Source organism: Mesoplodon mirus, assembly GCF_964341445.2.
Source record: "Mesoplodon mirus genome assembly, chromosome: X".
Lineage (NCBI taxonomy): Eukaryota > Metazoa > Chordata > Mammalia > Artiodactyla > Ziphiidae > Mesoplodon > Mesoplodon mirus.
Genome location: NC_138981.1, coordinates 71,421,089 through 71,443,447, shown reverse-complemented (window position 1 = coordinate 71,443,447; position 22,359 = coordinate 71,421,089). Strand labels below are relative to the sequence as shown.

The following is a 22,359-nucleotide window of genomic DNA, read 5'->3' as shown; positions in this document are numbered from 1 at the left end:
AATTAAAAAAATATTTTTTTCTGATAGAGGTCCTTTCTCAGTGAAAGTGGTGAGGGTATATTTAAGATTTAAGCATTGGACCATTTTACTCCTTGGTAAACTATCATCTTTACACTCCCTTCATGTATTCTTAGAGTACTTATGATATAGTCTGATTCTGATTGAAATCTGATCTCAGTAAAGAATCTGATAATGGGTATATTTGCATTTTTTGAAAGACAAAATCTCAAACCAAAGGAATTAATTTTGAATTAGAAATGAGAAGTTTGGTGTGTGTCGAGGATCTGGTGCCGGAGGTGCGGACGGTTTGCTGAGCCCGTTAGTGTCCCTGCTGAGACCCACGCCGCCGTCATGTCCCGGTACCTGCGTCCCCCCAACACGTCTCTCTTCGTAAGGAACATGGCGGATGATACCAGGTCTGAAGATTTACGACGCGAATTCGGTTGTTATGGTCCTATAGTTGATGTGTATGTTCCACTTGATTTCTACACTCGCCGTCCAAGAGGATTTGCATATGTTCAATTTGAGGATGTTCGTGATGCAGAAGATGCTTTACATAATTTGGACAGAAAATGGATTTGTGGACGCCAGATTGAAATACAGTTTGCACAGGGGGATCGAAAGACTCCAAATCAGATGAAAGCCAAGGAAGGGAGAAATGTGTATAGTTCTTCACGCTATGATGATTATGACAGATATAGACGTTCTAGAAGCTGAAGTTATGAAAGAAGGAGATCAAGAAGTCGTTCCTTTGATTACAACTACAGAAGATCTTATAGTCCTAGAAACAGTAGACCGACTGGAAGACCACGGCGTAGCAGAAGCCATTCCGACAATGATAGATTCAAACACCGAAATCGATCTTTTTCAAGATCTAAATCCAATTCAAGATCACGGTCCAAGTCCCAGCCCAAGAAAGAAATGAAGGCTAAATCACGTTCTAGGTCTGCATCTCACACCAAAACTAGAGGCACCTCTAAAACAGATTCCAGAACACATTATAAGTCTGGCTCAAGATATGAAAAGGAATCAAGGAAAAAAGAACCACCTAGATCCAAATCTCAGTCAAGATCACAGTCTAGGTCTAGGTCAAAATCTAGATCAAGGTCTTGGACTAGTCCTAAGTCCAGTGGCCACTGATAGTATAAACCATGATATTTTTAGGCATGTATCATTCATTTACTCATAGTTTGGTTTACTTAAATTATCAGGAATACAATGTTGCAATAATGCTTAAAAAAAAAAAACACTTGTCAGTTTTCCCTGTACCAGGCAATGGTTATTATTAAAATGATATGCTGTTGAGAAGCCACTCTTAAGAGTCCAGTTTGTTTAATGTTATGGGCAGCTACCAATTTGTGGTGTCTCTGTATATTTTTGTAAAGATTCTCATTTTTTAATGCTTGAGGTATTGGTGAAAAGATGTTGGTTGACCATAATTTGCAACATTGTCTTATTAAAAATAAACTTTCATATCCGTATTTGGTAGAACTGTTAACCTAGAAATGTAGCTTGCTAATAAGGTAGAATGATACAAAAGTGAAGTTGTAGCCACCGTACAACACTGACCCAATTAGACACATTTAGGTTCAGGGTGGACCTTTTTGTCTTGTCAAGGTGTCGAGACCCACGATTATAATTTATGGCACAGTGTGGAATAGTTCTTTTGTTAACCCCACTGTCTCTGGGAATGACGCCAACTGGGTTAAGTAGCATTTTCAGGGAGATGGAGTTTTTGATTGAAACACGGAGCCTTCACTTTTCTGGTTTCTGTGAAGATTTGGAACCATAGAAACATCGGAAAAACCCACCTTAAAATTTGGGCAGGTTGATGATGGCAGAAATAATTTTAAGGGGAAAAGAATGCTCTTATGCAGTTACTCTAAACTTTAAGGAGCATTGTTGACCATAATATTGCTTAGTTTTCTCACTGCTGTTAAAAGCAAGTAAAGTGTTTTCAAAGTACGTTTTGTTTGTGTGTGTGCATAGAGTAAAAGGACTGAATTTTGATGCTTAAAGCACTTGGTGTGTGCATTTGTATCAAAATTTGCCCATATCTTTATGAAGGAGGCTTGTTCTTCATGCCTCAGTTTATTTAATGTGAGGCAAGTAAAAAGACAACACTCCCATTCTACGTGATTCTGTGGTGCCATGAGATTTTAAATAATTCTGAAAAAAACTAATTTTAAGGAAGTCACATCTCTTGAGGTTTTGACTGATTATCCATGTAGTACCTGATGAAAATAATACCCTAACTCTATAATTTCTTACTTCTCTCTGCGAGATTATTTGGGGGCAATAAAAAGTGACTTGACGTGTCCAATCTCATTTCAGAATAAAAGCTGGAATCCTTAAAATTTTTAGATTGCTTGCTTACAGGCATAATAAGTAAGAAATATTGTAGGGAAACCATTCCTTTTAGAGGATTACTTTTTTCAATTTTGGTTTTAGTAATCTAGGCCTTGCCTGTAAAGAACAAAAGGTGGTTTTTAAATACTGTTTGTGGAATGTGTTTAAAGGATTGATTCTAGAACCTTTGTATATTTGATAGTATTTCTAACTTTCATTTCTTTACTGTTTGCAGTTAATGTTCATGTTCTGCTATGCAATCATTTATATGCACGTTTCTTTAATTTTTTTAGATTTTCCTGGATGTATAGTTCAAACAACAAAAAGTCTATTTAAAACTGTAGCAGTAGTTTGCAGTTCTAGCAAAGAGGAAAGTTGTGGGGTTAAACTTTGTATTTTCTTTCTTATAGAAGCTTCTAAAAAGGTATTTTTATATGTTCTTTTTAACAAATATTGTGTACAACCTTTAAAACATCAATGTTTGGATCAAAACAAGACCCAGCTTATTTTCTGCTTGCTGTAAATTAAGCAAACATGCTATAATAAAAACAAAATGAAGAAAAAAAAAGAAATGAGAAGTTTGGTATTAAGAAAAAAACAATAGGGAAAATATTATGGGGCACTACATAAAGCTAGTCCTCTTTAGTTTGGAATCTGTAGACACTGACTATACTAATGGACAACAGCAAGACCTCTGCAGCAACAGTTCAGGAAGCCAAATGACAGCCTCTGCAGCATTCGTCCCAGAATGGTCAGGACTTGGTCAATACCTGTCAGCTTCCATAATTTTTGTCCCTATTTCCCACTCAAGACAAAAGACAGAAACCAAATATGCTCATTGAACCAATCACATAGGATGTCTCACTTCTAGCTAGTTTGCCTTCAGCTTCCTAATGCTCACAACCTACAATTAGGACATTTCTGAAGCCTCTCAATTTTTTCACTATAAAACTTTCTCACTCTCACGCCTGGCTTTGGTTCTCTGCCAAATGCAAGTGACAGTGCTTTATTCCCTTGCCATAGCAAGCTCAGAATAAATGGCCTTTGCTTGTCTTTTGGGTGACCCTTGATTCTTCCTATAATTGTATTATATAGATATTTTAGAGTCAGAATTTTTAACTGGTTATGTACATGACAATCAACTCAGAAGGTTTAAAAAGTATAGATGGCCAAGCCATGTACTGCTCAAGCCCAACTGAATTAGCTATTTCTATAGGAGAGCCTGGCAATGAGTATATTTAACAAGCATCCCAGGTGATTCTTATGCACACTAGTTTGAAAACCATTATTCTGTTGAAATATTATCTAACTTTGATGCAAAAAAGAGGAAAATAATATGCTATGCCTATATTACTTTGAATATCACTCAACTCTGATCTCTACCTTAGAAAATATTAGAACCGTTTGAAACTTGTTTTAGCAGATAAAAACAAATACTCCTCCACCAGAAGTAATTTGTTTTGAATATTTTCAATATTCCCTGAAATGGGTCACCTCTCTAGCATTGTTCTTAAACACTTAGCTGAAATAAGAAATTGTAGAAGAGCTAAAGTGTCATCATATTTCACACCACAATCACTTCACAAGATGAATTATTCTTTCCATGTAGTTTCTTTTGTGTTTGAAGTGGAAATATACATAACTTCTTACATTCTCTTTTTTGCTTTCTGAGGTGCAAGCTAATCAAATACTCTCATCTCTTAAAAAATACAAGATTAAGAGTAGTTATCACATATCAAAATTCAAATGATCACTAGTTAATGAAGTTTCTCATAATCCTGAAAACAAATGGGCAGAGTATACATTGTGAAGGTATTCTGAATACTAATTTAGTACGCTATTTGGTGGAAGGTAGAGATAGTAAACCCCAGCAGATTCTAGGGACATACAGAGAGTTTGGGGAGGTTTCAAGCCTTGCTCTAAATACCTCTGACTTTGCAAACACAGGCTCCCTTTTTCTCATATCCAGTAGTATCAACACTTATGTTGATTTACCCAAGACTCTCTTCAGCTCATATTCAGCTTATAGGTTGAAAATTGATTTTAAAGGGAACAGACAATGGTATTGCATATTAGAGCAATTTGACAAAATGTTGATTTCATTTCTTAATACTTTACACATACTTTAATGCTTATAAATATGGCCCAGACTTGGACACCAAGATTCCTAATGTTAAAAATTCCCTATCTCTTTTGGTTAGTGTTCCAGCTATTAAAATGTTTTCCTATTTCTGTTGTTTTGGATTCAACATGTCCAAGTTTACATTGTTTTATTCTCATTGGAATCAAGAAAAGCTCTGAAGTTAGGAATCTGATGTGGTAGATTCCATTAGGATTGCATATTACAAACCAATAGCCACCAAAGATGAAATACTCTAAATATTTTGCCAAATAAATTATTTTATTGCTTACTCATTGAACAAGAAATATACTGAATATACTGAGTGAAAATTCATATTGAAATATTCAGACTTTTTGATAAAAATAGAGGCATTCACCCCTAGTGATCCCTTAGAAGATCAGAGCGACAAACACCCAGCTTGAAAAAGAAACATTAATGGTTAATTGTGAGACCAATATATTAATCTTTAGAAACGTACCTGAATGTTCATTTATAGGTTTACTATTTTAAATCATCTATATGTCTGTTTTCTAGGTATAAGGGGCTTATTTCTGCTTTCAAAAGTAGGATTTATCTAGATTTACTCTATGAGAAAATGCATTGTATATATTCCTGTTTTGGTAGAAATGTTTCAGCACTGATCAAAAAGCTTCTTAACTATCTTTTCATTTCACAGTTGATAATGTGATTTGAGAGAATCACCTGGAACTTGAATAGTGGATCATAGCAGTTGTAACTGGATTTCTGTTAACCATTGTTGAATGTAACTCTGTTCTTTTAAAAAAATGAAAATCAATATATAGAATCTAAAGAAAAAATAAAGGTTCTGAAGGACCTAGGGGCAGGACAGGGATAAAGATGCAGATGAGGAGAGTGGACTTGAGGACACGGGGATGGTCAGGGGTAGGCTGGGACAAGGTTAGAGAGTGGCATGGACATATATACACTACCAAATGTAGAATGGGTGGTTGGTGGGAAGCAGCTGCATAACACAGAGAGATCAGTTTCGTGCTTTGTGACCACCTAGAGGGGTGGGATAGGGAGGGTGGGAGGGAGATGCAAGAGCAAGGGAATATGGGGACGTGTGTATACATATGGCTGATTCACTTTGTTATAGAGCAGAAGCTAACACACCATTATAGAGCAATTATACTATAACAAAGATGTTGGAAAAAAATAAAAATCAATAAAAATCAATACTGTAAAAGAATTGCCAGACATTTTTTTAAAAAGTAGGATCTATGTTCTTTTCAGCTGCTTGGAAACATTTATGAATGTATGCTACATTGTTTGAGGCATTCATTTTAATGCATTCTACAGTAATTTTAACTGGATTTAGCAATAACAAATCAATCTGAGAACATGATCACATGGAACCTATTTCAACTTTTTCTTAGTGGAAGGCAATGTTAGCTAAGCTGTCTAGACATATCTGGTATCATCTTTCACGTGTAAAGTTTAATATGCAAGAAGGAACTAAATAAATCACACCTGTCTTTCATCTTGTTTTTGTAAATTACTACAAATTTGCAGCTCCTAAAAGCAAGGTTACCAAAGAAAATATATTTCTTCATTTGAGGTATGTAGCAGGGATTGGAAATGTGAAACATTATATAACACAGTAGTCAGAAATCAGAGTGATAAAATGTTCACTGCTTCAGAAGCACGTGATTAGGAGCATCATGTCATTACACATGTTACCATCTGGACTTGAATTAGTTGCAGAGCTAGGCACAATACATTGTGTATATTCAAGTACAGTTCATTGTTTGAAATAAATTTACTGAAGATGAAATATTCTCAACCAGCTTAGCTAAGGGGCTGCAGATAAAATATTGAAAAAGCAATGCATATTTTAGGGAGTGGTATAAAGCTATATCATTAAAAAATGAATTGAAGTATTGAAAATTAGGTATTTGTTTATTCTCTACCACTTATGAAAGCCTAAAAATTGAATATGAGGTCACATGAGTATATTATAAAGAATGGGGTAGTCTATAATTTATAATAATTTAAATTAAATATAGATACATTTTAATTTTTAAAAAGAACATACTTTCTTTCCAGGTAAGATATCACTTACTTTGACTCCATTATTTGCACTAGAAGTTCTAAATGGCTGACTTAAGCACAGGAGGCCCACATATCCTAGAAATGAGGAAATGACCAGATTTTTTAATGCTTTCAGGAGGAAGGAGCCTGCACAGTCAGGAGATAAATAACCTGGGCAACCAGCCAGTCTGAATGTCCTACATTGTGCTAACCAAACAATGCTGGTGGCTCTTGAGCTGAGCTAACAGTACACTAACTTTGGTCAAAAAACTTATAAATAAACATGTCCATAACTAGAGACAGGTATCCAAAAAATCATCAGATATTTGAGGAAAAGAAACACAAAAATCCTGAGGTAACCACTAAGAGAAATAGAACTTATAGGGTAAAAAGTAAAAGAGTTCAAAATACTTTAATTAATGATCTCAGAAAGATTCGAGAGGATATTGCATCAATTAAATTCTTCCTTCTCCGACCCCCAAAGTCCATAAAGTTATAAAAATAGTACTTGAAAACTAAAAATTTAATTATCAAAATAAAAGTTTAATAAATGGAATAAATAGTAAAATGTGTAGATCATAAAATCAAATTAGTAAGGTAGAAGTTCAAGGAAAGGTACTCTCCTAAATACTACTAAAGAACAAAGCTAAGAAAAAAATGTTAAGAGACGTGGATCCACAGGACTAAGTATGAAATGAAACTCTGCAAAACCTCAAGAAAGTAGGAAGTGAAATAATAACCTTCTTCTAGAGGAATGAGAATAAGATTAACATCAGATTTTTCACCTTCAACTGTCAGTACTTGGAGACAAATGATTAGTATCTTCAAAGTTCTCCAGAAAATAATTTTGAACTTAGAATTTTATTTCCAACTATTGTCATTCATGTTAGAGTAAAATAAAATTTTGGTCATATACAATGCAGAATATTCACTACCCACAAATCCTGTCTGAACAAATTACTTATTACTCTAGTAATAAGAAAAATGAAACAGAGTCAGGGAGATGTGTATCATGAGAAAACATGCTAAGCAAACAAACACTAAACAAAACAAAGCACTAAACCATACAGTTTAATCTAAGGAAATAATGACAATATGCATTTGAAGCTTAAGATAATTGTTAAATAATATTTTTGAAGTAATAAAAGGAAAATCTTAGTAACATATTGTAAATACAATTCCAATAATTTTAATAAAATATAAGTAGATGAAGTAAAATATATATTTATTGGAGGAAAATACTGACATAGCTATATGCTTATAGATGAGGTTACCATCTCCCTTAGAACAAAACCAGACAAAGGTACCACAAGAAAAATAAAATTACAGGCTAATATCACTTATGAACATAGAAGCAAAAATCCTCAATAAAATACTAGCAATCTGAATCGAACAATATATTAAAAGGATCATACACCATGATCAAGTGGGATTTATTCAAGGGATGCAAGGATTCTCCAATATCTGCAAATCAGTGTGATACACCACATCAATAAATTAAAGAATAAAAACCATATGATAATTTCAATAGATGCAAAAAAAGCTTTTGACAAAATTCAACACCCACTTATGATAAAAACTCTCCAGGAAGTAGGCATAGAGGGAATACAACTCGATATAATAAAGGCCATATATGACAAACCCATAGCAAACATCATTCTCAATGGTGAAAAACTGAAAGCATTTCCTCTAAGATCAGGAACAAGACAAGGATGTCCACTCTCACCACTTTTACTCAACATAGCTTTGGAAGTTCTAGCCATGGCAATCAGAGAAGAAAAACAAATAAACGGAATATAATGGAAAAGAAGAATTAAAACTGTCACTGTTTGAGATGATATGATACTATACATAGAAAATCCTAAAGATGCCACCAGAAAAATACTAGAGCTAATCAATGAATTTGGTAAAGTTGCAGGATACGAAATTAATACACAGAAATCTCTTACATTACTATACACTAACAACAAAAGATCAGAAAGAGAAATTAAGGAAACAATCACATTCACCACTGAAGCAAAAAAAATAAAATTTCTAGGAATAAACCTACCTAAGGAGGCAAAAGGCCTGTACTCAGAAAACTATAAGACACTCATGAAAGAAATCAACGATGACACAAACAGATGGAGAGATATACCATGTTCTTGTACTGGAAGAATCAAAATTGTCAAAATGACTATACTACCCAAAGCAATCTACAGATTCAATGCAAACCCTATCATATTACCAATGACATTTTTCACAGAACTAGAAGAAAAAATCTTAACATTTGTATGGAAAAACAAAAGACCCCAAATAGCCAAAGCAATTTTGAGGAAAAAAATGGAGCTGGAGGAATCAGCCTCCCTGACTTCAGACTATACTACAAAGCTACAATAATCAAGACAGTATGGTACTGGCACAAAAACAGAAATATAGATCAATGGAACAGGATAGAAAGCCTGGAGATAAACCCACACAACTGGTCAATTAATCTATGACAAAGGAGGCAAGAATATACAATGGAGAAAACAGTCTCTTCAATAAGTGGTACTGGGAAAACTGGACAGCTACTTGTAAAATAGTAAAATAAGAACACTCCCTAATACCATATACAAAAAAAACTCAAAATGGATTACAGACATAAATATAAGACTGGACACTATAAAACTCTCATAGGAAAACATAGGAAGAATACTCTTTCATATAAATCACAGCAAGATCTTCTTTGACCCACCTCCTAGAGTAATGAAAATAAAAACAAAAATAAACAAATGGGACCTAATGTAACTTAAAAGCTTTTGAACAGCAAAGGAAACCATAAACAAGATGAAAAGACAACTCTCAGAATGGGAGAAAATATTTGCAAATGAAGCAACAGACAAGGGATTAGTCTCCAAAATTTACAAACAGCTCATGTGGCTCAATATCAGAAAAACAAACAACTCAATCAAAAGATGGGCAGAAGTCCTAAATAGACATTTCTGCAAAGCAGACAGACAGATGGCTAAGAAGCACATGAAAAGATGCTCAACATTGCTAATTATTAGAGAAATGCAAATCAAAACTACCATGAGGTATCACCTCACACCAGTCAGAATGGCCATCATCAAAAAATCTACAAGTATAAATGCTGGAGAGGGTGTAAAGAAAAGGGAACCCTCCTACACTATTAGAGGGAATGTAAATTGGTATAGCCACTATGGAGAACAGTATAGAGGTTCCTTTAAAAAGTAAAAATAGAGCTACCATATGATCTAGCAATCCCAGTCATGGGCATATATCTGGAGAAAAACATGTATCGAAAGGATACATTCAACCCAGTGTTCATTGCAGCACTGTTTACAATAGCCAAGACAAGGAAGCAATCTAAATGTTTGTCAACAGATGAACAGATAAAAAGGATGTGATACATATATACAGTGGAATATTACTCAGCCATAAGAAATAATGAAATAATACCATTTACAGCAACATGGATGAACCTGGAGATGGTCATACCAAATGAAGTAAGTCAGACATAGAAAGACAAATATCATATGATATTGCTTATATGTGAAACCTAAAAATAATGATACAAATAAACTTATTTACAAAACAGAAACAGACTCAAAGACTTAGAGAGTGAACTTACTGTTACCAGGGGGGAAGTGTGTGGAGAGTGATAGATTGGGATTAACATGTACACACTGCTATATTTACAATAGTTAACCAATGAAGACCTACTGTAAAACATATAAAAAATTTAAAAAAAAATTAAGTTAATCTCTGGAAGAATAGATATAAATTTTATATTTTTCAAACCACTATGAAAAAAATAAATATGGTCAATCCAAAAATGGAAAGAAAAAAATGAAATGAAAGCATTGTATCCAGGCGTTACAAACAAATAATAAGAAACAAATAATAAAACAAAATAAAATAGCATAAATAAGGCCAAACATATCAGTAGTCACAATACATTTAAATGGGCTTTATTATCCTATTAAAAGAAAGGGCTCAGTTCAAGGCAATGTTTCTATATTTCATTTTATTGTTAACTCATCAAGTCCTACCTCAAGCACATGCTCTTTAATTTGTTCACACTGAATTAAAAGGAATATTAAGGAGAAAGAAATGCAAGATTCTATGTGATTCTGCTGAATCTTCTCTCTCAAAATGTAAATGATACTTTTTACTTTGAAAGAATCATTACTGAACTGGTATACACACTTGAATGTTAACAAAGAAATGTCTGAATTCAGTGAATCAGATTATTTCCTAATTCCTTTTCTATGTTAATGAAGAAGCTGCTCCTAAAATCTAATATTAAGAGACAGATCACTGATGTTATTTTATGTTAGAAGATAATTCATAGGAAATCAGTGTGATTAATATCTCAAAAGTCAAATAGACACACATTTTCATCGAGGATCTTCCATTTGCTATCTGGTGACTGATCATTAGCCAATCTGAACCCAGTTACTCATTTAAATAAACGAGGGTAATATCTTTCAACTATTAGTAAATGTTCGTTCCCATTTATTTATTCTCTCTCTCTCTCTCTCTCTCTCTCTCTCTCTCAGCTGGATCTTCCTGATTTTAAACACACTAAATCTTTCTTTTCTATCATAAAAATTTCTCTGGTTTCCTGGACCTATATAGCTCTTGGTGGGCTTGATATTTAGCTGAAACATAATACTATAGCTGTACCACTTATATGTGGACTCTGCCACCCCCAATATCTACTTTGTCCTCTTCAAGAGTTTTCTACACAAGTCAGAAACCTAGAATGAATTCATCCTTGACATTCCCTCTTCTCCCACTCTCCATACCTAATCCATCACCAAATCCAGCTACTTGTACCCCTTTTATACCTCTTGAATTGATCCATTTCTCTCCGTTTCTACTACCACCATTCTTGTTGTTAATCATATTAGGTCTAACATTACTTAATAGTTTTAGAATTACTCAATATATTGTTTCCTATTGCATCTAATCTGACCTCCTGGAACTTCATTCTTCAAATGCAACAGAGATATTTTTAAATTAAACATACTTTTTTTAAAAATTTTTTTATTTTTTTATTTTTTGCTTTATAACAAAGTTAATCAGTTATACATATACATATGTTCCCATATCCCCTCCCTTTTGCGTCTCCCTCCCACCCTCCCTATCCCACCCCTCCAGGCAGTCACAAAGCACCGAGCTGATCTCCCTGTGCTATGCGGCTGCTTCCCACTAGCTATCTACCTTAGGTTTGGTAGTGTATATATGTCCATGCTGCTCTTTCACTTTGTCACAGCTTACCCTTCCCGCTCCCCATATCCTCAAGTCCATTCTCTAGTAGGTCTGTGTCTTTATTTCTGTCTTACTCCTATGTTCTTCATGACATTTTCTTTTCTTAAATTCCATATATATGTGTCAGCATACAGTATTTGTCTTTCTCTTTCTGACTTACTTCACTCTGTATGACAGACTCTAGGTCCATCCACCTCATTACAAATATCTCAATTTCATTTCTTTTTATGGCTGAGTAATATTCCATTGTATATATGTGCCACATCTTCTTTACCCATTCATCTGATGATGGACACTTAGGTTGTTTCCATCGCCGGGCTATTGTAAAGAGGGCTGCTATGAACATTTTGGTACATGTCTTTTTAGAATTATGGTTTTCTCAGGGTATATGCCCAGTAGTGGGATTGCTGGGTCATATGGTAGCTCTATTTGTAGTTTTTTAAGGAAGTTCCATACCGTTCTCCATAGTGGCTGTACCAATTCACATTCCCACCAGCAGTGCAAGAGTGTTCCTTTTTTTCCACACCCTCTCCAGCATTTACTGTTTCTAGATTTTTTGATGATGGCCATTCTGACTGGTGTGAGATGATATCTCATTGTAGTTTTGATTTGCATTTCTCTAATGAGCAAAGATGTTGAGCATCCTTTCATGTGTTTGTTGGCAGTCTGTATATCTTCTGTGGAGAAATGTCTACTTAGGTCTTCTGACCATTTTTGGATTGGGTTGTTTGTTTTTTTGTTATTGAGCTGCATGAGCTGCTTATAAATTTTGGAGATTAATCCTTTGTCAGTTGCTTCATGTACAAATATTTTCTCCCATTCTGAGGGTTGTCTTTTGGTCTTGTTTATGGTTTCCTTTGCTGTGCAAAAGCTTTGAAGTTTCATTAGGTCCCATGTGTTTATTTTTGTCTTTATTTCCATTTCTCTAGGAGGTGGGTCCAAAAGGATCTTGCTGTGATTTATGTCATAGAGTGTTCTGCCTTTGTTTTCCTCTAAGAGTTTGATAGTGTCTGGCCTTACATTTAGGTCTTTAATCCATTTTGAGCTTATTTTTGTGTATGGTGTTAGGGAGTGATCTAATCTCATACTTTTACATGTCCCTATCCAGTTTTCCCAGCACCATTTATTGAAGAGACTGTCCTTTCTCCACTGTACATTCCTGCATCCTTTATCAAAGATAAGGTGACCATATGTGCGTGAGTTTATCTCTGGGCTCTCTATCCTGTTCCATTGATCTATCTTTCTGTTTTTGTGCCAGTACCATACTGTCTTGATTACTGTAGCTTTGTAGTAGAGTCTGAAGTCAGGGAGCCTGATTCCTCCAGCTCCATTTTTCGTTCTCAAGATTGCTTTGGCTATTCGGGGTCTTTTGTGTTTCCATACAAATTTTGAAATTTTTTGCTCTAGTTCTGTGAAAAATGCCAGTGGTAGTTTGATAGGGATTGCATTGAATCTGTAGATTGCTTTGGGTAGTAGAGTCATTTTCACAATGTTGATTCTTCCAATCCAAGAACATGGTACAACTCTCCATCTATTTGTATCATCTTTAATTTCTTTCATCAGTGTCTTATAATTTTCTGCATACAGGTCTTTTGTCTCCTTAGGTAGGTTTATTCCTAGATATTTTATTCTTTTTGTTGCAATGGTAAATGGGAGTGTTTTCTTGATTTCACTTTCAGATTTTTCATCATTACTATATAGGAATGCCAGAGATTTCTGTGCATTAATTTTGTATCCTGCAACTTTACCAAATTCATTGATTAGCTCTAGTAGTTTTCTGGTAGCATCTTTAGGATTCTCTATGTATAGTATCATGTCATCTGCAAACAGTCACAGCTTTACTTCTTCTTTTCCAATTTGGATTCCTTTTATTTCCTTTTCTTCTCTGATTGCTGTGGCTAAAACTTCCTAAACTATGTTGAATAAGAGTGGTGAGAGTGGGCAACCTTGTCTTGTTCCTGATCTTAGTGGAAATGGTTTCAGTTTTTCACCATTGAGGATGATGCTGGCTGTGGGTTTGTCATATATGGCCTTTATTATGTTGAGGAAAGTTCCCTCTATACCTACTTTCTGCAGGGTTTTTATCATAAATGGGTGTTGAATTTTGTCGAAAGCTTTCTCTGCATCTATTGAGATGATCATATGGTTTTTCTCCTTCAATTTATTAATATGGTGTATCACATTGATTGATTTGCATATATTGAAGAATCCTTGCATTCCTGGAATAAACCCCACTTGATCACGGTGTATGATCCTTTTAATGTGCTGTTGGATTCTGTTTGCTAGTATTTTGTTGAGGATTTTTGCATCTATGTTCATCAGTGATATTGGCCTGTAGTTTTCTTTCTTTGTGACATCAGTGTCTGGTTTTACTATCAGGGTGATGATGGACTCGAAGAATGAGTTTGGGAGTGTTCCTCCCTCTGCTATATTTTGGAAGAGTTTGAGAAGGATAGGTGTTAGCTCTTCTCTAAATGCTTGATAGAATTCACCTGTGAAGCCATCTTGTCCTGGGCTTTTGTTTGTTGGAAGATATTTTATCACAGTTTCAATTTCAGTGCTTGTGATTGGTCTGTTCATATTTTCTATTTCTTCCTGAGTCAGTCTTGGCAGGTTGTGCATTTCTAAGAATTTGTCCATTTCTTCCAGGTTGTCCATTTTATTGGCATAGAGTTGCTTGTAGTAATCTCTCATGATCTTTTGTATTTCTTCAGTGTCAGTTGTTACTTCCACTTTTTCATTTCTAATTCTATTGAGTTAAGTCTTCTCCCTTTTTTCTTGATGAGTCTGGCTACTGGTTTATCAATTTTGTTTATCTTCTCAAAGAACCAGCTTTTAGTTTTATTGATCTTTGTTATCGTTTCCTTCATTTCTTTTTCATTTATTTCTGATCTGATTTTTATGATTTCCTTCCTTCTGCTAACTTTGGGATGTTTTTGTTCTTCTTTCTCTAATTGCTTTAGGTGCAAGGTTAGGTTGTTTATTCGAGATGTTTCCTGTTTCTTAAGGTGGGATTGTATTGCTATAAATTTCCCTCTTAAAACTGCTTTTGCTGCATCCCATAGGTTTTGGGTCATCGTGTCTCCAATGTCATTTGTTTCTAGGTATTTTTAAATTTCCCGTTTGATTTCTTCAGTGATCACTTTGTTGTTAAGTAGTGTATTGTTTAGCCTCCATGTGTTTGTATTTTTTACAGCTCTTTTCCTGTAATTGATATCTAGTTTCATAGCATTTTTTTTAAATTTTATTTTTTTATTTTTTTGCTTTATAACAAATTTAATCAGTTATACATATACATATGTTTCCATATCCCCTCCCTTTTACGTCTCCCTCCCACCCTCCCTATCCCACCCCTCCAGGCGGTCACAAAGTACCGAGCTGACCTCCCTGTGCTATGCGGCTGCTTCCCACTAGCTATCTACCTCACGTTTGGTAGTGTATATATGTCCATGCCGCTCTTTCACTTTGTCACAGCTTACCCTTCCCCCTCCCCATATCCTCAAGTCCATTCTCTAGTAGGTCTGTGTCTTTATTCCTGTCTTACCCGTATGTTCTTCATGACATTTTTTTTCTTAAATTCCATATATATGTGTTAGCATACAGTATTTGTCTTTCTCTTTCTGACTTACTTCACTCTGTATGACAGACTCTAGGTCTATCCACCTCATTACAAATAGCTCAATTTCATTTCTTTTTATGGCTGAGTAATATTCCATTGTATATATGTGCCACATCTTCTTTATCCATTCATCCGATGATGGACACTTAGGTTGTTTCCATCTCCGGGCTATTGTAAATAGGGCTGCTATGAACATTTTGGTACATGTCTCTTTTTGAATTATGGTTTTCTCAGGGTATATGCCCAGTAGTGGGATTGCCGGGTCATATGGTAGTTCTATTTGTAGTTTTTTAAGGAACCTCCATACCGTTCTCCATAGCGGCTGTACCAATTCACATTCCCACCAGCAGTGCAAGAGTGTTCCCTTTTTTCCACACCCTCTCCAGCATTTATTGTTTCTAGATTTTTTGATGATGGCCATTCTGACTGGTGTGAGATGATATCTCATTGTAGTTTTGATTTGCATTTCTCTAATGAGTAAAGATGTTGAGCATCCTTTCATGTGTTTGTTGGCAGTCTGTATATCTTCTGTGGAGAAATGTCTATTTAGGTCCTCTGCCCATTTTTGTATTGGGTTGTTTGTTTTTTTGTTATTGAGCTGCATGAGCTGCTTATAAATTTTAGAGATTAATCCTTTGTCAGTTGCTTCATGTACAAATATTTTCTCCTATTCTGAGGGTTGTCTTTTGGTCTTGTTTATGGTTTCCTTTGCTGTGCAAAAGCTTTGAAGTTTCATTAGGTCCCATGTGTTTATTTTTGTCTTTATTTCCATTTCTCTAGGAGGTGGGTCCAAAAGGATCTTGCTGTGATTTATGTCATAGAGTGTTCTGCCTTTGTTTTCCTCTAAGAGTTTGATAGTGTCTGGCCTTACATTTAGGTCTTTAATCCATTTTGAGCTTATTTTTGTGTATGGTGTTAGGGAGTGATCTAATCTCATACTTTTACATGTCCCTATCCAGTTTTCCCAGCACCACTTATTGAAGAGACTGTCCTTTCTCCACTGTACATTCCTGCCTCCTTTATCAAAGATAAGGTGACCATATGTCCGTGGGTTTATCTCTGGGCTTTCTATCCTGTTCCATTGATCTATCTTTCTGTTTTTGTGCCAGTACCATACTGTCTTGATTACTGTAGCTTTGTAGTAGAGTCTGAAGTCAGGGAGCCTGATTCCTCCAGCTCCATTTTTCGTTCTCAAGATTGCTTTGGCTATTCGGGGTCTTTTGTGTTTCCATACAAATTTTGAAATTTTTTGCTCTAGTTCTGTGAAAAATGCCAGTGGTAGTTTGATAGGGATTGCATTGAATCTGTAGATTGCTTTGGGTAGTAGAGTCATTTTCACAATGTTGATTCTTCCAATCCAAGAACATGGTACAACTCTCCATCTATTTGTATCATCTTTAATTTCTTTCATCAGTGTCTTATAATTTTCTGCATACAGGTCTTTTGTCTCCTTAGGTAGGTTTATTCCTAGATATTTTATTCTTTTTGTTGCAATGGTAAATGGGAGTGTTTCCTTGATTTCACTTTCAGATTTTTCATCATTAGTATATAGGAATGCCAGAGATTTCTGTGCATTAATTTTGTATCCTGCAACTTGACCAAATTCATTGATTAACTCTAGTAGTTTTCTGGTAGCATCTTTAGGATTCTCTATGTATAGTATCATGTCATCTGCAAACAGTGACAGCTTTACGTCTTCTTTTCTGATTTGGATTCCTTTTATTTCCTTTTCTTCTCTGATTGCTGTGGCTAAGACTTCCAAAACTAGGTTGAATAAGAGTGGTGAAAGTGGGCAACCTTGTCTTGTTCCTGATCTTAGTGGAAATGGTTTCAGTTTTTCACCATTGAGGACGATGCTGGCTGTGGGTTTGTCATATATGGCCTTTATTATGTTGAGGAAAGTTCCCTCTATGCCTACTTTCTGCAGGGTTTTTATCATAAATGGGTGTTGAATTTTGTCGAAAGCTTTCTCTGCATCTATTGAGATGATCATATGGTTTTTCTCCTTCAATTTGTTAATATGGTGTATCACGTTGATTGATTTGCGTATATTGAAGAATCCTTGCATTCCTGGAATAAACCCCACTTGATCACGGTGTATGATCCTTTTAATGTGCTGTTGGATTCTGTTTGCTAGTATTTTGTTGAGGATTTTTGCATCTATGTTCATCAGTGATATTGGCCTGTAGTTTTCTTTCTGTGTGACATCCTTGTCTGGTTTTGGTATCAAGGTGATGGTGGCCTCGTAGAATGAGTTTGGGAGTGTTCCTCCCTCTGCTGTATTTTGGAAGAGTTTGAGAAGGATAGGTGTTAGCTCTTCTCTAAATGCTTGATAGAATTCGCCTGTGAAGCCATCTGGTCCTGGGCTTTAGTTTGTTGGAAGATTTTTTATCACAGTTTCAATTTCAGTGCTTGTAATTGGTCTGTTCATATTTTCTATTTCTTCCTGATTCAGTCTTGGCAGGTTGTGCATTTCTAAGAATTTGTCCATTTCTTCCAGGTTGTCCATTTTATTGGCATAGAGTTGCTTGTAGTAATCTCTCATGATCTTTTGTATTTCTGTAGTGTCAGTTGTTACTTCTCCTTTTTCATTTCTAATTCTATTGATTTGAGTCTTCTCCCTTTTTTTCTTGATGAGTCTGGCTAATGGTTTATCAATTTTGTTTATCTTCTCAAAGAATCAGCTTTTAGTTTTATTGATCTTTGCTATCGTTTCCTTCATTTCTTTTTCATTTATTTCTGATCTGATTTTTATGATTTCTTTCCTTCTGCTAACTTTGGGATGTTTTTGTTCTTCTTTCTCTAATTGCTTTAGGTGCAAGGATAGGTTGTTTATTCGAGATGTTTCCTGTTTCTTAAGGTGGGATTGTATTGCTATAAACTTCCCTCTTAGAACTGCTTTTGCTGCATCCCATAGGTTTTGGGTCGTCGTGTCTCCATTGTCATTTGTTTCTAGGTATTTTTTAATTTCCTCTTTGATTTCTTCAGTGATCACTTCGTTATTAAGTAGTGTATTGTTTAGCCTCCATGTGTTTGTATTTTTTACAGATCTTTTCCTGTAATTGATATCTAGTCTCATAGCATTGTGGTCGGAAAAGATACTTGATACAATTTCAATTTTCTTAAATTTACCAAGGCTTGATTTGTGACCCAAGATATGATCTATCCTGGAGAATGTTCCATGAGCACTTGAGAAAAATGTGTATTCTGTTGTTTTTGGATGAAATGTCCTATAAATATCAATTAAGTCCATCTTGTTTAATGTATCATTTAAAGCTTGTGTTTCCTTATTTATTTTCATTTTGGATGATCTGTCCATTGGTGAAAGTGGGGTGTTAAAGTCCCCTACTATGATTGTGTTACTGTCGATTTCTCCTTTTATGGCTGTTAGTATTTGCCTTATGTATTGAGGTGCTCCTATGTTGGGTGCATAAATATTTACAATTGTTATATCTTCTTCTTGGATCGATCCCTTAATCATTATGTAGTGTCCTTCTTTGTCTCTTCTAGTAGTCCTTATTTTAAAGTCTATTTTGTCTGATATGAGAATTGCTACTCCAGCTTTCTTTTGGTTTCCATTTGCATGGAATAACTTTTTCCATCCCCTTACTTTCAGTCTGTATGTGTCTCTAGGTCTGAAGTGGGTCTCTTGTAGACAGCATATAGATGGGTCTTGTTTTTGCATCCCTTCAGCCACTCTGTGTCTTTTGGTGGGAGCATTTAGTCCATTTACATTTAAGGTAATTATCGATATGTATGTTCCTATTCGCATTTTCTTAATTGTTTTGGGTTCATTATTGTAGGTATATTCCTTCTGTTGTGTTTCTTGCCTAGAGTAGTTCCTTTAGCATTTGATGTAAAGCTGGTTTGGTGGTGCTGAACTCTCTCAGCTTTTGCTTGTCTGTAAACGTTTTAATTTCTCCATCAAATCTGAATGAGATCCTTGCTGGGTAGAGTAATCTTGGTTGCAGGTTTTTCTCCTTCATCACTTTAAGTATGTCCTGCCACTCCCTTCTGGCTTGTAGAGTTTCTGCTGAGAGATCAGCTGTTATCCTGATCGGGATTCCCTTGTGTGTTATTTGTTGTTTTTGCCTTGCTGCTTTTAATATGATTTCTTTGTGTTTAATTTTTGACAGTTTGATTAATATGTGTCTTGGCGTATTTCTCCTTGGATTTATTCTGTATGGGACTCTCTGTGCCTCCTGGACTTGATTAACTATTTCCTTTCCCATATTAGGGAAGTTTTCAACTATAATCTCTTCAAATATTTTCTCAGTCCCTTTCTTTTTCTCTTCTTCTTCTGGAACCCCTATAATTCGAATGTTGGTGTGTTTAATGTTGTCCCAGAGGTCTCTGAGACTGTCCTCTGTTCTTTTCATTCTTTTTTCTTTATTTTGCTCTGCAGCAGTTATTTCCACTATTTTATCTTCCACCTCACTTATCCGTTCTTCTGCCTCAGTTATTCTGCTATTGATCCCATCTAGAGTATTTTTTATTTCATGTATTGTGTTTTTAATCGATGCTTGATTCATCTTTAGTTCTTCTAGGTCCTTGTTAACTGTTTCTTGCATTTTGTCTATTCTATTTCCAAGATTTTGGATCATGGAAATAGAATCTTGGATCATCTTTACCATCATTATTCTGAATTCTTTTTCAGGTAGAGTGCCTATTACCTCTTCATTTGTTAGGTCTGGTGGGTTTTTATCTTGCTCCTTCTCCTGCTGTGTGTTTTTCTGTCTTCTCATTTTGCTTATGTTACTGTGTTTGGGGTCTCCTTTTTGCAGGCTGCAGGTTCGTAGTTCCTGTTGTTTTTGGTGTCTGTCCCCAGTGGCTAAGGTTGGTTTAGTGGGTTGTGTAGGCTTCCTGGTGGAGGGGACTAGTGCCTGTGTTCTGGTGGGTGAGGCTGGATCTTGTCTTTCTGGTGGGCAGGTCCACGTCTGGTGGTGTGTTTTGGGGTGTCTGTGGACTTTTTATGATTTTAGGCCACCTCTCTGCTAATGGGTGGCGTTGTGTTCCTCTCTTGCTAGTTGTTTGGCTCAGGGTGACCAGCACTGTAGCCTGCTGGTCGTTGAGTGAAGCTGGGTGCTGGTGTTGAGATGGAGATCTCTGGAAGATTTTCGCCGTTTGATATTATGTGGAGCTGGGAGGTCTCTTGTGGACCAGTGTCCTGAAGTTGGCTCTCCCACCTCAGAGGCACAGCACTGACGCCGGGCTCCTCAATTTGGGATGATGTGTTGTCTATTCATGTATTCCACAGATGCAGGGTACATCAAGTTGATTGTGGAGCTTTAATCTGCTGCTTCTGAGGCTGCTGGGAGAGGTTTCCCTTTCTCTTCTTTGTTCTCACAGCTCCTGGGTCTCAGCTTTGGATTTGGCCCCGCCTCTGCGTGTAGGTAGCCGGAGGGCGTCTGTTCTTCGCTCAGATAGGACAGGGTTAAAGGAGCAGCCTCTTCGGGGACTCTGGCTCACTCAGGCCGGGTGGGAGGGAGGGGCACGGAGTGCGGGGCGAGCCTGCAGCGGCAGAGGTCGGTGTGACATTGCACCAGCCCGAGGCGCGCCGTGCGTTCTCCCAGGGAAGCCGCCCCTGGATCCCGGGACCCCGGCAGTGGCGGGCTGCACAGGCTCCCAGAAGGGCGGTGTGGGCAGTGACCTGCGCTCGCACACAGGCTTCTTGGCGGCGGCAGCAGCAGCCCCAGCGTCCCACGCCTGTCACTGGGCTCTGCGCTTTCAGTCGCGACTCGCGCCCGTCCGTGGAGCCCCTTTAAACAGCGTTCTTAATCCCCTCTCCTCGCGCACCAGGAAACCAAGAGGGAAGAAAAAGTCTCTTGCCTCTTCGGCAGCTCCAGAGTTTTCACGGACTCCCTCCCGGCTAGCTGTGGCACATTAGCCCCCTTCAGGCTGAGTTCTCGCTGCCAGCCCCAGTCCTCTCCCTGCGCTCTGACCGAAGCCCGAGCCTCAGCTTCCAGCGCTTCGCGCCCTGGCGGGCAAGCAGACAAGCCTCTCGGGCTGGTGAGTGCCGCTCGGCACCGATCCTCTGTGTGCGGATCTCTCCGCTTTGCCCTACCCAGGTATGTGGGGAGTTTCTTGCCTTTTGGGAGGTCTGGGGTCTTCTGCCAGCGTTCAGTAGGTGTTCTGTAGGAGTTGTTCCACGTGTAGCTGTATTTCTGGTGTATCCGTGGGGAGGAAGGTGATCTCCGCGTCTTACTCTTCCGCCATCTTACCCGGAAGTCTGCTTCTCCGGAGGGATCGAATCAGCGCATGTCCCCGGCGCCGGCTGCCCCGGGGCCACAGTTCCGCCGCGCCGGGTCTGTGTGTGGTCAGCTCGGCCGGCCCCCACCCCACCTGCCACCTGCAGCAGCTGCTCCCGGCCCCGAGCTCATAGCATTTTGGTTGGAAAAGATACTTGATACAATTTCAATTTTCTTAAATTTACCAAGGCTTGATTTGTGACCCAAGATATGATCTATCCTGGAGAATGTTCCATGAGCACTTGAGAAAAATGTGTATTCTGTTGTTTCTGGATGGAATGTTCTATAAATATCAATTAAGTCCATCTTGTTTAATGTATCATTTAAAGCTTGTGTTTCCTTATTTATTTCATTTTGGATGATCTGTCCATTGGTGAAAGTGGGGTGTTAAAGTCCCCTACTATGAGTGTGTTACTGTCGATTTCTCCTTTTATGGCTGTTAGTATTTGCCTTATGTATTGAGGTGCTCCTATGTTTGGTGCATAAATATTTACAATTGTTATATCTTCTTCTTTGATTGGTCCCTTGATCATTATGTAGTGTCCTTCTGTGTCTCTTCTAGTAGTCTTTATTTTAAAGTCTATTTTGTCTTATATGAGAATTGCTACTGCAACTTTCTTTTGGTTTCCATTTGCATGGAATATCTTTTCCCATCCCCTTACTTTCAGTCTGTATGTGTCTCTAGGTCTGAAGTGGGTCTCTTGTTAGAC

General features: G+C 36.9%; 1 protein-coding gene across 1 annotated transcript; it reads left to right on the top strand.

The window, feature by feature from the left end:
- Positions 1-255: 255 nt before the first annotated feature.
- LOC309797044 (serine/arginine-rich splicing factor 10-like) lies at positions 256-2,921 on the top strand. The gene is given in 2 exon segments (XM_082610436.1): positions 256-714; positions 718-2,921. Coding segments are annotated over 2 exon segments (786 nt in total). The 5' UTR covers positions 256-351; the 3' UTR covers positions 1,141-2,921.
- The last annotated feature ends 19,438 nt before the right edge of the window (positions 2,922-22,359 follow it).